A 12119-nucleotide genomic window follows, 5' to 3' on the forward strand; every position below is an offset into this window, starting at 1 on the left:
CGCTCAAAAATCAATTTGCCAAGATGGCGGGGAAGGCAAAATATGTGTTAGTTATGTCGGTAATATCGGTAATAACCCAAGTTCACCAGTTCCCTTCATTTAGTATTTTCATCAGTCACATAGTTGAAGAACTTGTCTTTGATGGTCGAAAAGATGGAATTTGGAAACTCATTAATTAGTCTTAAAATAAAGGAAAACATAAGAATATCACTTTTCTTAAGATTGAAGGTGTTTCTCAAATCCGATTGAATTTCCGTAAATGCGAGAACCCATGTACTCTGGGAACATGGTGATATAAAGTTGAATATTTGGTGTATCTGCACGCAAGATTATCGATTCTATCGATTTCTACAAGATGTTTTAAAAGGGGATCAAAGTAGAGAAAAGAAGCACATAGGTATGAACGTCCGCCATTTTAGACAGTCGCAGCAGACTCTATTTACCGGCTTTCCCCGACGTCCGCAAAAACTAGATATATACTAGTGCGTCCTCAGCGTCCCCATCTCAGAGCATTTTGTTTTGCTAGTCGAAAGCCAGCTCGTTGCCAACACACCCACTTTCTTCCGTGTCAAGTTCACGTATCAATATATTCTAACAATGGCTGATACCAGTGCTCCAGCTCCTTCTACCCCTAAGAAGGCAGCAAAGAAGAAGACCAGCAAGCCTAAGACCCCAGCTAATCATCCTAAATACAGTGACATGATCGCCAGTGCTCTTAAAAGTCTGAATGAGAAGAAGGGGTCATCTCGTCAGGCCATTCTCAAGTACATCAAGGCCAACTACAAAGTGGGTGACAGTGCCAACGTTCACATCAAGCTTGCTCTCAAACGTGGAGTTTCATCAGGACAGCTGAGACACGTGAAGGGAACTGGGGCTTCTGGAAGCTTCCTCCTCGCAGAGGCTAAAGCAGCGAAGAAGCCGGCAAAGAAAGCAACACCCAAGAAGAAGGCAGCAGCAAAGAAACCAGCAGCAAAGAAGGCCGCAAAGAAACCAGCAGCGAAGAAGCCCGCAAAGAAATCAACTCCAAAGAAGAAGGCAGCCAAGCCAGCCGCCAAGAAAGCCAAGCCTGCCGCCAAGAAACCAGCTTCAAAGAAGAAGCCTGCAAAGAAGGCCGCCAAGAAATCAAAGAAATAAACGTGTTCATTGAGAACAAAGACTATGTATATTTTTGTGACTGTTGGTTGTCTGTGACATTTGGACTTAACTCCCGATAAAACCCCTCTAGAATCAGTGAGAATGTGACTCTCGTCCTTAGCTTTCTATACCATCACAACACCCTGAATTATGAATTCTGAAGTCGAACGCTAGTAACTTCCTGGATTCATCTTCAATCATGCAAACTCTTCTTAAATTGGAAATCATCTCAACGTCCTAATAAACTTTCGTCATGTAATGAGACTTGCCAGTTACCTCGCCCGACGATACAGGACCTTTTGGACTGAAATATGTATTTTGGACCGCCAGCTGAAGTGATAAAGATAACCATTTTGAGGAGTATCAAACTACGTCAAGACATTGTACAGAGACAATTATTTATGTGGAAGATCCAACCCAAAAGAGACTATTGACTTTTTAAATCTACATATGTAAATCATGGAATGTAATAACTTTGTAATAAAAAAGCAACTAAAAGTGTAGATTGGCAGTTGTAGTGCATTTTCGAGAAATCTTGAGGAGAGTTTGGTATACGTCAACGCGTGCTGTGAAATGGAGAAATGATTTCATCTCGTCAAAATTTAGAAATGAGATCATTTTTTTTTTTAGGAAGTATTGAATTGGAAATTGAGAGAGAAAATCGGTGGAAGTGATTTCATCTCGGCAGAACTTACAAGTAGAAATGAGATCACTTTCATTGAAATGTGAACAGAGGGAAATTTGTGGAAATGTTTTCATCTCTATAATATTCAGAAATGAGATCATTTCCATAAAAATAGTGACCGAGTTGCATGGAAAAATTGAAGAAAATTATATGTAAAAGAGATTTCTGCTGGAGAGAACTTGGACGGGATTTGATATTGAACAAGAGGGATAATTATGGAAATGGTTTCATCTCGACAATGATTTAGAAATGAGATCATTTCCATAAAAGGATGACTAAGTTGGAAATTGAGAAAAAGAGTTTATGAAGGTTATCTCGTCTCGACAGAACTTATAAATGAGATCACTTCCATAAAAAATCTGAATGTAAGACTGAACAAATAAAGGAAATGTGTGAAAACTGTTTCTTCTCCAAAAGAAATGAGATAATTGACCAAAAAACAAGGGTAGGCCAATGATTGACAAAGACAATGATTTGATTTCTTTGATGGCAAAGAAGAAATATAACAAGTTACAACGATGGCCATAATAGGCATAAGAAAAATACAAAAGTAATAAAAAATATCTGGAAATCATCTCGTCTTGAAAAAACTTCATAGAAATGAGACAACTTCCATACAACTGTGTGAATTGGGAAATTATCAAAAGAGAGAATGCATGTATATGAAAGTGATTTCGTCTCGTCAAAACAAAATAATAAACGAGATCACTGCCATAAAATATGAATTTCATATTTAACAAAATTAGTGAATTTCTTGTTATATCGTCCTCTCGACAAGAGAGTGCACAACGGCGTCTCGGAACAGAGAGTGAAAGAGTATCTGTGATTGAAATAATTCAAATTACAACGATCACACGTCAATTTTACCCCCTCCCCCTAAAAAGGGGGGGGGTATACAAAAGTAAAAATCTGAGATAATTGGGTGCATGCGGCGAGATAAGTAGGACAAATTTCGTTTCATGTTCAGCCATCACAGGCACTGGCGGGTCGGCCTGGAGGGGGGGGCAAAGCCGACCCGTGCCGCCCACCCCCCCCCCACGTTGAGCGGCAATTTGTAATGTAAAAATGTTGTTTAAATAGTAGTGTGCCCCCCTCAAACCTTACCTTTTTTGCTTGTCAATTTTTTTCCCAGGCTAAAATGCGCCCCCTCCCCTTTGGAAAATCCAGGATCCGCCCTGGCCTAGCCACAAAGATGATTTTATCAGTGCTGTAGAAATTAAAAATAACCTTTTCCGAATATAATTATGATAGACATTCAGAAATTGCGAGTTGAATATGAATGCTCTTCATCAGTTGCAACTGGGAGGATGAAAATATTTCCGTCCTCGTTTATAAAAAAAAAATTAAAAAAAATAGAATGCCATGCACCTATACACATCACAACTGAAAAACGAAAATCTATAATAGGCCTCTACTAAATGAATATACATATCCTTTACCCTAAGTTATTACAATTCACAAATTTTCTCCTGCAATAGTTGCAATGTAATGTTGATCAGAATTCCTGGATCACTGACAGCGATACAAATATAACAAAATTTATACAGCCGAGTGGTTAGCAGCATGGTCCATTATATTTCTTCGGTCTTGATCTATTAAAATCATCCCCTATCCCACATCCCTTTACATATGAACAAAGAATTTGGCCAAGTTCACAATACGTGGACAGTACGACGCGACGGTACTGACAACATACGGGTACAGGTATATTATCTCTGGAAGTTCAATTTCCCGGGATTTATGCTTGGTCCATTCGTTGATAGGGGTGTTCATGTATGCTTGAAACGTATTTAAAGTAAAATAATTCCCTATAACATTTCTATTCAAAATAATAAAGTAAAAAACAATACCTTTTACCTTAAGAATTCATTAAAAGTTCTATAAACAGAAAATAACGAGATATATTTTGATTATTTACAATCTAATTAAGGCCTATGTACCCACATAATAATGGCGTCGTCTCATAAAATTGGCCCTCGAGGACAAGTGTTTTGATTGAAATGCGCATGCGGGCAAGTAGCTCATTATGCATAGAAAAGGGCAGGACGACTATGGCTACTTGACTACTGCCCGAAGTCGCTAGTTGGTTGTCACGCATTTTAACTAATGTAGCAAGTTGTTCGTGGCTAATTAGAGTGTATTTGGTACCAGAATCACCGTAAACTTCCCTAGAACAAGTACCTTACCGTAGCAGACCATGGACGTCCATCAAGCCCCTGAAATTCGAGCGAAACCTCGCGATGCCGATCGGGGCGGAGCAGGCGACGTGGACAATAACACGCCCGTTTACCACGATACAAATCAAGCGAATATGAATGCGGAAACAGACGGTATGCACAACAAACAAGCTGATCGCAGTACTCAGCTGCTCGATCCAGCTGCTCAGGGTGCCCAACTCTGCCTCCTTGCCTCCAAGTCTCATAAGAGCAATGTCTATAAAGCATACGATAGAACCAGACGGGCCCGGACATTCATTCCTCACTGGGTGGTGGAGTACCCGTGGCTGGAATTTAACCCAGAGAAAGAATGCATGTTTTGCATCTATTGTCGGGAATATCAGAAAATGCACGACGCCGAATTTACCAACACGTTCGTACATGGCGCCACTAACTTTCGACTGGATTCTGTGAAAGCTCATGATAATAGCACCAAACATCGACAGGTCATGCTCGTTATGAGCGGGAAGATATCAATCATTCCGAAACCGATGTCCAAGTTGCCGAGAGCGACCGGAGACCGACTTCGGGTTGGATCATTCTTTGATACAGAGGTTAATGATGGATCGTATGATGTCCACGGAGTGGGTAATTCTGCTCCACATCCTTCGATGCATAGGCCAACAGAAGACGGTATATATCTGCTGGATTTGAGTAATGATGAGTGGATGGATGGATAGATGGGTGGATGGATGGATGGATAGATAGATGGATATAGCTGGATGGAGGGATCGATGGATGGTTGGATGGATGGATGCAGGGAGGGAGGGATCGATGGATATGGATGGAGGGATCGATGGATGGATGGTTGCATAGATGGATGGATGAGGATGATATGACAAATGAGTGGATGATGGTTATGGATGATGATAATGAATGATCGGTTGGTGATGGAGATGATTGATGATGATTATGATGATGGTGATGTTGAAGAGGAGGATGAAGATGTGATGAATTCTTCTTTCATTGATGGATACATTACTGATGTCCAGTAATTATTTTTCTTTTTCATATTAAAAAATGATATTAATTGTATTCATATTGATAGCAAAATGTCTTCATGCACTTAATTTCATAAATTTTCATTTTATGAAAGAACAATAGTTTTGCTAATTTTTTGTATGAATTCTCAAAATGCAAATCAACCTTTGTTGACCATATCATTTATGTTCAAAACCTTAAATGTAAGCATTTTGTATTTGACCATTAGAGCCCTCTGGATAATTCTAATTATTTTATATGTAGATTCATAAAAAAAAACATGTAAAGGATGTCTTTTTCAAGATAGGGCACGTTACGTGTCAAAAACACTAAAATAATGAAAAAGGGTATCTATTTCGCTAGGAAAGCTACATGTTTAGGGTCAAATTTGCGAGGATATAAAAAATTAAGACTAAAATGTTTTATAATTATAAAGGATGTACTTTTTGCCCCAAGAGTCAACACTACGTGTTTAGAGTATGATTTGCACGAGTTGTGAGAGGTGGGGCTGCACTAAACCCAATGATGTGGGTAAAGGTAAAACCGATGACTACATACAATAAAAATATCATTGTACTTGTTTAGGGGGTCAATTCAGGGAATATTTGCCAAGATAGTATCGTTTTGTTTTGAATACTTGTTAAGGGTAGGGTTTCACACGCCAATACTTGTTAAGGGGTGCATTTTCAGAATATGGAAAATACGTGTTTAGGGTGCTTTTCATCCTTTTTGAGACCCCATGGACGTGCATAGTATCCACTCGTCAATGGAAGTGCCCCCCGCCCCCCCGGTATATACATGTATGTTAAATCTCATATTGAAATTACATAATAAAATTCTTTGTTTTCCCAGATGAGACAGGCCAAAAGCACAATATTCCATCATCTTCTGATATGCTAGAAGAGTCTTTTTCTACACCAAACCCAATGGGTGAGTAGGAGATCTATATACTGTTGAATTGAAGTAGTTTTCACATATTTGTTAGAGAATCATGCATGCTTTATTTTCAATATTCAAGATTACACTTTCAAAGTGGATTTTTTTTATTATCATTTCAGCACTATGGAAACAATTGAAAATGGCACAAATTATTTCATCATCATGAACCTTCAAAAACATATTGTGGAGGTATTTGTAATATGGCAAAGGGCAACAACTTACATGAGCTCCACCAAATTTTTAAGTTTGGTTCATGAATATCTTTCCTCTTTTTCTGCTTTATCAAAACCAACTTGATGTCAGAATAGATTCCCTCAGTGAAATTATTTTACTTTTACACCTAGCCAAATACATCAAGACTCTGCAGAATATATATCCTCATCTTTCCCTAAATGGGGTTTCATCCGAGAACTGCCAGACCACCAACATTCTTCAGCAGCAGCCATCTCAGTTAACAACTCCACCTCCATCAAGAGTGGGAGATGCAGCTCCACAGGGTATGGAGATGGAGGAGAATATTGAGGAGTTTATCATCAAGGAAGAACCTTCATCTCCAAGTCAGGAGGAGCAAGCACAGGGGAATTACGAAAGGGAGCCAGGTGTGGAAGGTGCACCATCCACTTCCACAGGAGGAGGGGGGAAGATAGGGAGGGCAGTTCCTCCAATGAGAAAGGTTTGGAATGTCACTACCAATGGAGCAGCCTCCTTATCACAGGAGGAAGATGGAGTAGACCAGGGGAATGACTACCAACAAACAGGTAGGATTTCTTATGCTGCTCATAATTCAATTTAGTTTCAGAGGATGAGAAAGGAAAAGTTAATCTGTGTTAGTGCTGTATTTTTCATGAATAAGATGATGAAAAGGAGGACATCAACTTGTTCTGGGATTAAACCTTGATAGGATTTCCAATAAAATCAGTAAAAATTACCAGTATGCAAATCTTCAAAAATTATATAGAATTAGGTAATAATGTTATTTTCTGAATCCTCATTGCTTCAGGTAATGACACTAGCAATCATCTAGACCAGGACCATGAAGACGAGGCTGCTGAAGGTCTACTGCACCATTCTGGAGCAATGCAAGACTTCTTCATCAATCCAGTGGTACCAGTTATGAGACAGGGAAGGAGAACAACACGACTCTTACCTAAAGCGAAGAGGCAGAAGTTAGAGATGATAATGGCTCGGCAGATGCATGGGGAAGATGTGAATAACACAAGTGATGATAGTTCAGGTGTGTATTTTCTGGTAGTTATTGTTAATTTTACCATTATTTTTATGATTATCATTAGTTATCATCATCATCATTGGGACATCTCTTCACTCACTTATGAATAGTTGACAGGTCTTGAAATGAAGAGGTTTGTTGATATTTTTATTATGACACGATTCCACTTGATACCATCTCATTATTGATTCTTTTGCACATGATCATCAAAAGAAGCAAATGCTTTACTTTTGCTTTTGGTTTTAGGTGACCCACGGTTTCATTTTGACCAGGAAGGAGACTTGGGTTTAGGAAAGTCATCCTCAAATGATGTAAGTTTTGAATTACCATTTTAAGTCCAATAAATGAATTCAGTAATCATTCAGAATTCATGATTACCTTTCAATCATTTTTTTTCCTAACAAATGAATATATTTTAGGTTTTAACGTACCAATAGCTAATGTATACAGTTTATACAGTGGTGCCTGGTGACAGCGGTGGGATCAGGACATGATGGCAATCATAGAAAGTTTCTTTTGTTTAGTTCGTTAACTCCAGCCACTTTGTGAAGATTGTTTAACTGAAAGTGGTGACAGCGGAGTATAAGCACATGATTGTGATCATTAAAAACATTCTTTTGTTTACTTCATTAGCTCATCAAGCACTTTGTGGAGATTGTTTATTGACAGTGGTGACAGCGGTAGGAAAAGGACATGATTGTGATCATTAAAAAAAATGTTTAGTTCATTAGCTCATCAAGCACTTTGTAAACATTATTTAACAGACAGTGGTGACTGGTGACAGCGATGGGATAAGGACATGATTGCAATCATAAAAAATTTCTTTATTCAGTCATAGTTCATCAAGCACTTTGGCAGCGTCAAGATGGAAATCTTAACCTAAGTTTAATTTTTTTTAAATGACATAAGAAAGTATATGGATCTGGTTCATGAAATTTTTATTTGGACATAAAGGGTAATCAAGTATTACTGAACATCCTGCCTGTGTCCCAGGAAGTGCCATTTATTCACTGAGATTGATATTTCAGTTTATTGCTTGTGTTTGGATGTTTTCTTCTCATTGTTATTCTCATGTCCTGTTTTATATATATGTTTTCAATTTTAAAAACACAGTCTCAATGGAAACAACTAGCAGAATCATTTTTAACAAAGTATAACCAACTCAGTGAGGCCCACTCAATTATGATGAAGCAGTTTCAGAGTAAGATTGCCAAACTAGAGAGTAAGTGCAAGGAGCTTGAAGAGTCACATCCGTCTAGACAGAGAGCACCAGCCGGCAATTCAAGTCAAGAGGTTTGTTCAGATAGCTTTAGAGGTCCTTGATTGCAATCAACAATAGTGATCTTCAAATAGAAAACATCCTGACAACATCACATACCTTTTAAGAATTCACAAGGCAGGAAGAATTTATGTATTTATCTGTACCTAGAAATTAATAATGTAAACAACTATTTACTTGTATTGGAAAAGAACTTTCACTAGATTGTTACTATTGCTATGACACATATTTCTCCAAGAAGTTCAGTTCAGGTAAGGAGATATTGAGATTTTTTGTCAATTTGCTATTTCATGACATTTACTATTTTCTCTTTTAATAATAATGATAATAACGACATATTTACCCAGGGTAGCCACATCAGTTACGAAAACTATTCTCCCAGCGGGCCATGCTATTATTAGCTTTTGATTTAGTTCAATTATTTGATCAAACAAGACTCAAGATTTAAGGTTTTAAGTTTTATTGGATCATATGTTCAGCCTTCAAAATTAAAATGAAATTTTGTTTTGATTTGTAACTTATTAAAATCAGGATGGCATTCCAGACCAAAAGGAAGCTTCCGGAAGCTCGCAATCATCCCCAAGGATCAACATGTATAGCTCAGTAATCGTACTGCAACTACAGGGTCGGGAGCCAATCAACATCAGTAGCACTTCAGACAACAACTTCAGTGCGGTCCAGGAGAGCCTGTCACAAAGCGGCATCCACATATCCCTAGGAGCAAGTAACATTCCAAATACCTTGGAAGAACAGGTCAGTAACCATTCAAGACCAGTGCAAAGGTCATTATCAAAGGCCGGATCACCTACAACATCCTCAGAGACAACAGCAGTCACATCTGATGATAATGTAAGTAAGTATAATAGAACTAGAGACTCAAACCAGGTGTCAGGAGTGGGATCGACTGTCCAGAATGAATTGGAAATCCAGCATTCTGGCCATGAGAACCTGTCATCAGACAGACGTGGTTACCTGATGGGAAATGGAGTAGCTGATGGTTCAGCCCCTTCCGAGTGTCAACCCCCTGCTCCTGGTAGAACTGATAGCACATCCCATAATGCTGCTGGTGACCTCAGTTGTGATAGTGTATCTCACAGTAATAATCCAGCAGTCGTGTTGCATGGCTCTCTAACTGATTGTACAGTAGATCAGCATTCTGATGAACATGATAAAATAGCATTTACTAGTGCCTCCTCAACTGCAGATGACATGGTATAAAATTAGTAAAATTTATTGTTATTTTTATGTGCTGCACAAGATTTTTCACCACATTTATACACAAAAAAAAGAATCTGAATCAATTTCTTAGAGATCTAAACCTAACTGAAGTTTTTATATAAAAAAAGAAGTCTCAAATAATTTTCAGGGAAAATTAAAGATCTGGTACAGTCATAAGACACATCCGAAGAAGATGAGATCTTATATCAGGTCTAATGTACATTGCACAAAATTAATACAATATAAAAACTAAAGATTTGGGTCCCCTGAATTTTCCTTTTTTTTTGGTATGAAATTATTTCTTTGGCAGGAATGGGATATGAATTTTCAGGATAAAATCAAATTTACTGTATAAGCTTATTGACAAAGACATGAAACATGTATACTTCCATATAATTCATGAATTGATGTCTTTTTTATGTTAAAATTGTGTTTATTAAAAGCTATATAGGACCATCATCGATAGAGAAGTCAATAATTTTGTGAATATGGATTTCTCTACTGCCCTCATTAGTTCACATTTGGAAAGGTAACCAAAGCCATCTTCTTGTTCAGAACTTTGGAAGGTAAATTATCAGTGGGGACTGGGGTGTTAGGAAAAATGGAAAGATGAATATACATTTAGTGCAGCTGATAAAAAGCTGTATATTAGAAAAAAAATGCTAATGTTGGACATTGTCTGAAACAATCCCTTATTTCTGTAGAGAACTTTTCCTAGGCAAAAACTAAAATCAACAATTTTCTGAACTGTCCATGGGGTTTAACACCTCAACAGTACTTCTACATATTTACAATAAATTTCTACCAGATGTTGCGCAGTAATGTCTTGTTTGCTCAGCTGTTTAAAACACTTTATGGATTAGATAATTTTATTTATTAATTCATTTTCATGATGCATAAGCACAGTTCTCCTAATTCTTCTTTTTTGTCTCACCTGCATAGCAGAGTGAGACTATAGGCGCCGCTTTTCCGGCGGCGGCGGCGTCAACATCAAATCTTAACCTGAGGTTAAGTTTTTGAAATGACATCATAACTTAGAAAGTATATGGACCTAGTTCATGAAACTTGGCCATAAGGTTAATCAAGTATTACTGAACATCCTATTAGAGTTTCATGTCACATGACCAAGGTCAAAGGTCATTTAGGGTCAATGAACTTAGACCATGTTGGAGGAATCAACATTAAAATCTTAACCTGAGGTTAAGTTTTTGAAATGTCATCATAACTTAGAAAATATATGGACCTAGTTCATGAAACTTGGACATAAGGTTAATCAAGTATTACTGAACATCCTATTAGAGTTTCATGTCACATGACCAAGGTCAAAGGTCATTTAGGGTCAATGAACTTAGACCATGTTGGAGGAATCAACATCAAAATCTTAACCTGAGGTTAAGTTTTTGAAATGTCATCATAACTTAGAAAATATATGGACCTAGTTCATGAAACTTGGACATAAGGTTAATCAAGTATCACTGAATATCCTTCATGATTTTCACGTCACATGACCAAGGTCAAAGGTCATTTAGGGTCAATGAACTTTGGCCGAATTGGGGATATCTGTTGAATTCCCATCATAACTTTGATAGTTTATGGATCTGATTCATGAAACTTGGACATAATAGTAATCAAGCATCACTGAAAATTTTGTGCCAGTTTCAGGTCTCATGATTAAGGTCAAAGGTCATTTAGGGTCAATGAACTTTGGCCGAATCGGGGGTATCTGTTGAATTACCATCATAACTTTGAAAGTTTATTGGTCTAGTTCATTAAACTTGGACATTAGAGTAATCAAGTATCACTGAACATCCTGTGCGCGTTTCAGGTCACATGACCAAGGTCAAAGGTCAATGAACTTTGGCCGAATTGGGTGAATCTGTTGAATTACCATCATAACTTTGAAAGTTTATGGATCTGATCATGAAACTTGTACATAAGAGTAATCAAGTACCACTGAACATCCTGTGTGAGTTTCAGGTCACATGATCAAGGTCAAAGGTCATGTAAGGTCAATGAACTTTGGCCATGTTGGGGTTTTTTGTTGAATAACCATCATATCTCTGTTAGTTTATTGGTCTAGTTCATAAAAAGTGGACATAAGAGTAACCATGTATCACTGAACATCTTGTGCGAGTTAGAGTAGTATTCAAAGTCAGCACTGCTGCTATATTGAACCGCGTGATGCAGGTGAGACGACCAGAGGCATTCCACTTGTTTGTTGAATAACCATCATATCTGTGTAAGTTTATTGGTCTAGTTCATAAAAAGTGGACATAAGAGTAACCATGTATCACTGAAAATCTTGTGCGAGTTAGAGTAGTTTTCAAAGTCAGCACTGCTGCTATATTGAACTGCATGATGCAGGTGAGACGGCCAGGGGCATTCCACTTGTTTCATTTTTCTGTTTCTCCCTCTTCTCATATGTTTAATTGTTTCTTA

At 37.8% G+C, this 12119-nt stretch overlaps 2 protein-coding genes across 2 annotated transcripts; both read left to right on the plus strand.

The window, feature by feature from the left end:
- The first annotated feature begins 476 nt into the window (after positions 1–476).
- LOC121422407 (histone H1-delta-like) lies at positions 477–1634 on the plus strand. Its single transcript, XM_041617422.1, has one exon. It carries the CDS (start codon positions 598–600, stop codon positions 1132–1134), a length of 537 nt encoding a protein of 178 aa, XP_041473356.1. The 5' UTR covers positions 477–597; the 3' UTR covers positions 1135–1634.
- Positions 1635–3700: 2066 nt separating this feature from the next.
- On the plus strand, positions 3701–10631 carry LOC121422409. Its single transcript, XM_041617423.1, has 7 exons — positions 3701–4668; positions 5869–5946; positions 6300–6713; positions 6956–7189; positions 7430–7494; positions 8297–8476; positions 8994–10631. Exons 1-7 carry the CDS (start codon positions 4017–4019, stop codon positions 9678–9680), a joined length of 2310 nt encoding a protein of 769 aa, XP_041473357.1. The 5' UTR covers positions 3701–4016; the 3' UTR covers positions 9681–10631.
- The last annotated feature ends 1488 nt before the right edge of the window (positions 10632–12119 follow it).

This window comes from Lytechinus variegatus, chromosome 10 (genome assembly GCF_018143015.1).
Source record: "Lytechinus variegatus isolate NC3 chromosome 10, Lvar_3.0, whole genome shotgun sequence".
NCBI lineage: Eukaryota > Metazoa > Echinodermata > Echinoidea > Temnopleuroida > Toxopneustidae > Lytechinus > Lytechinus variegatus.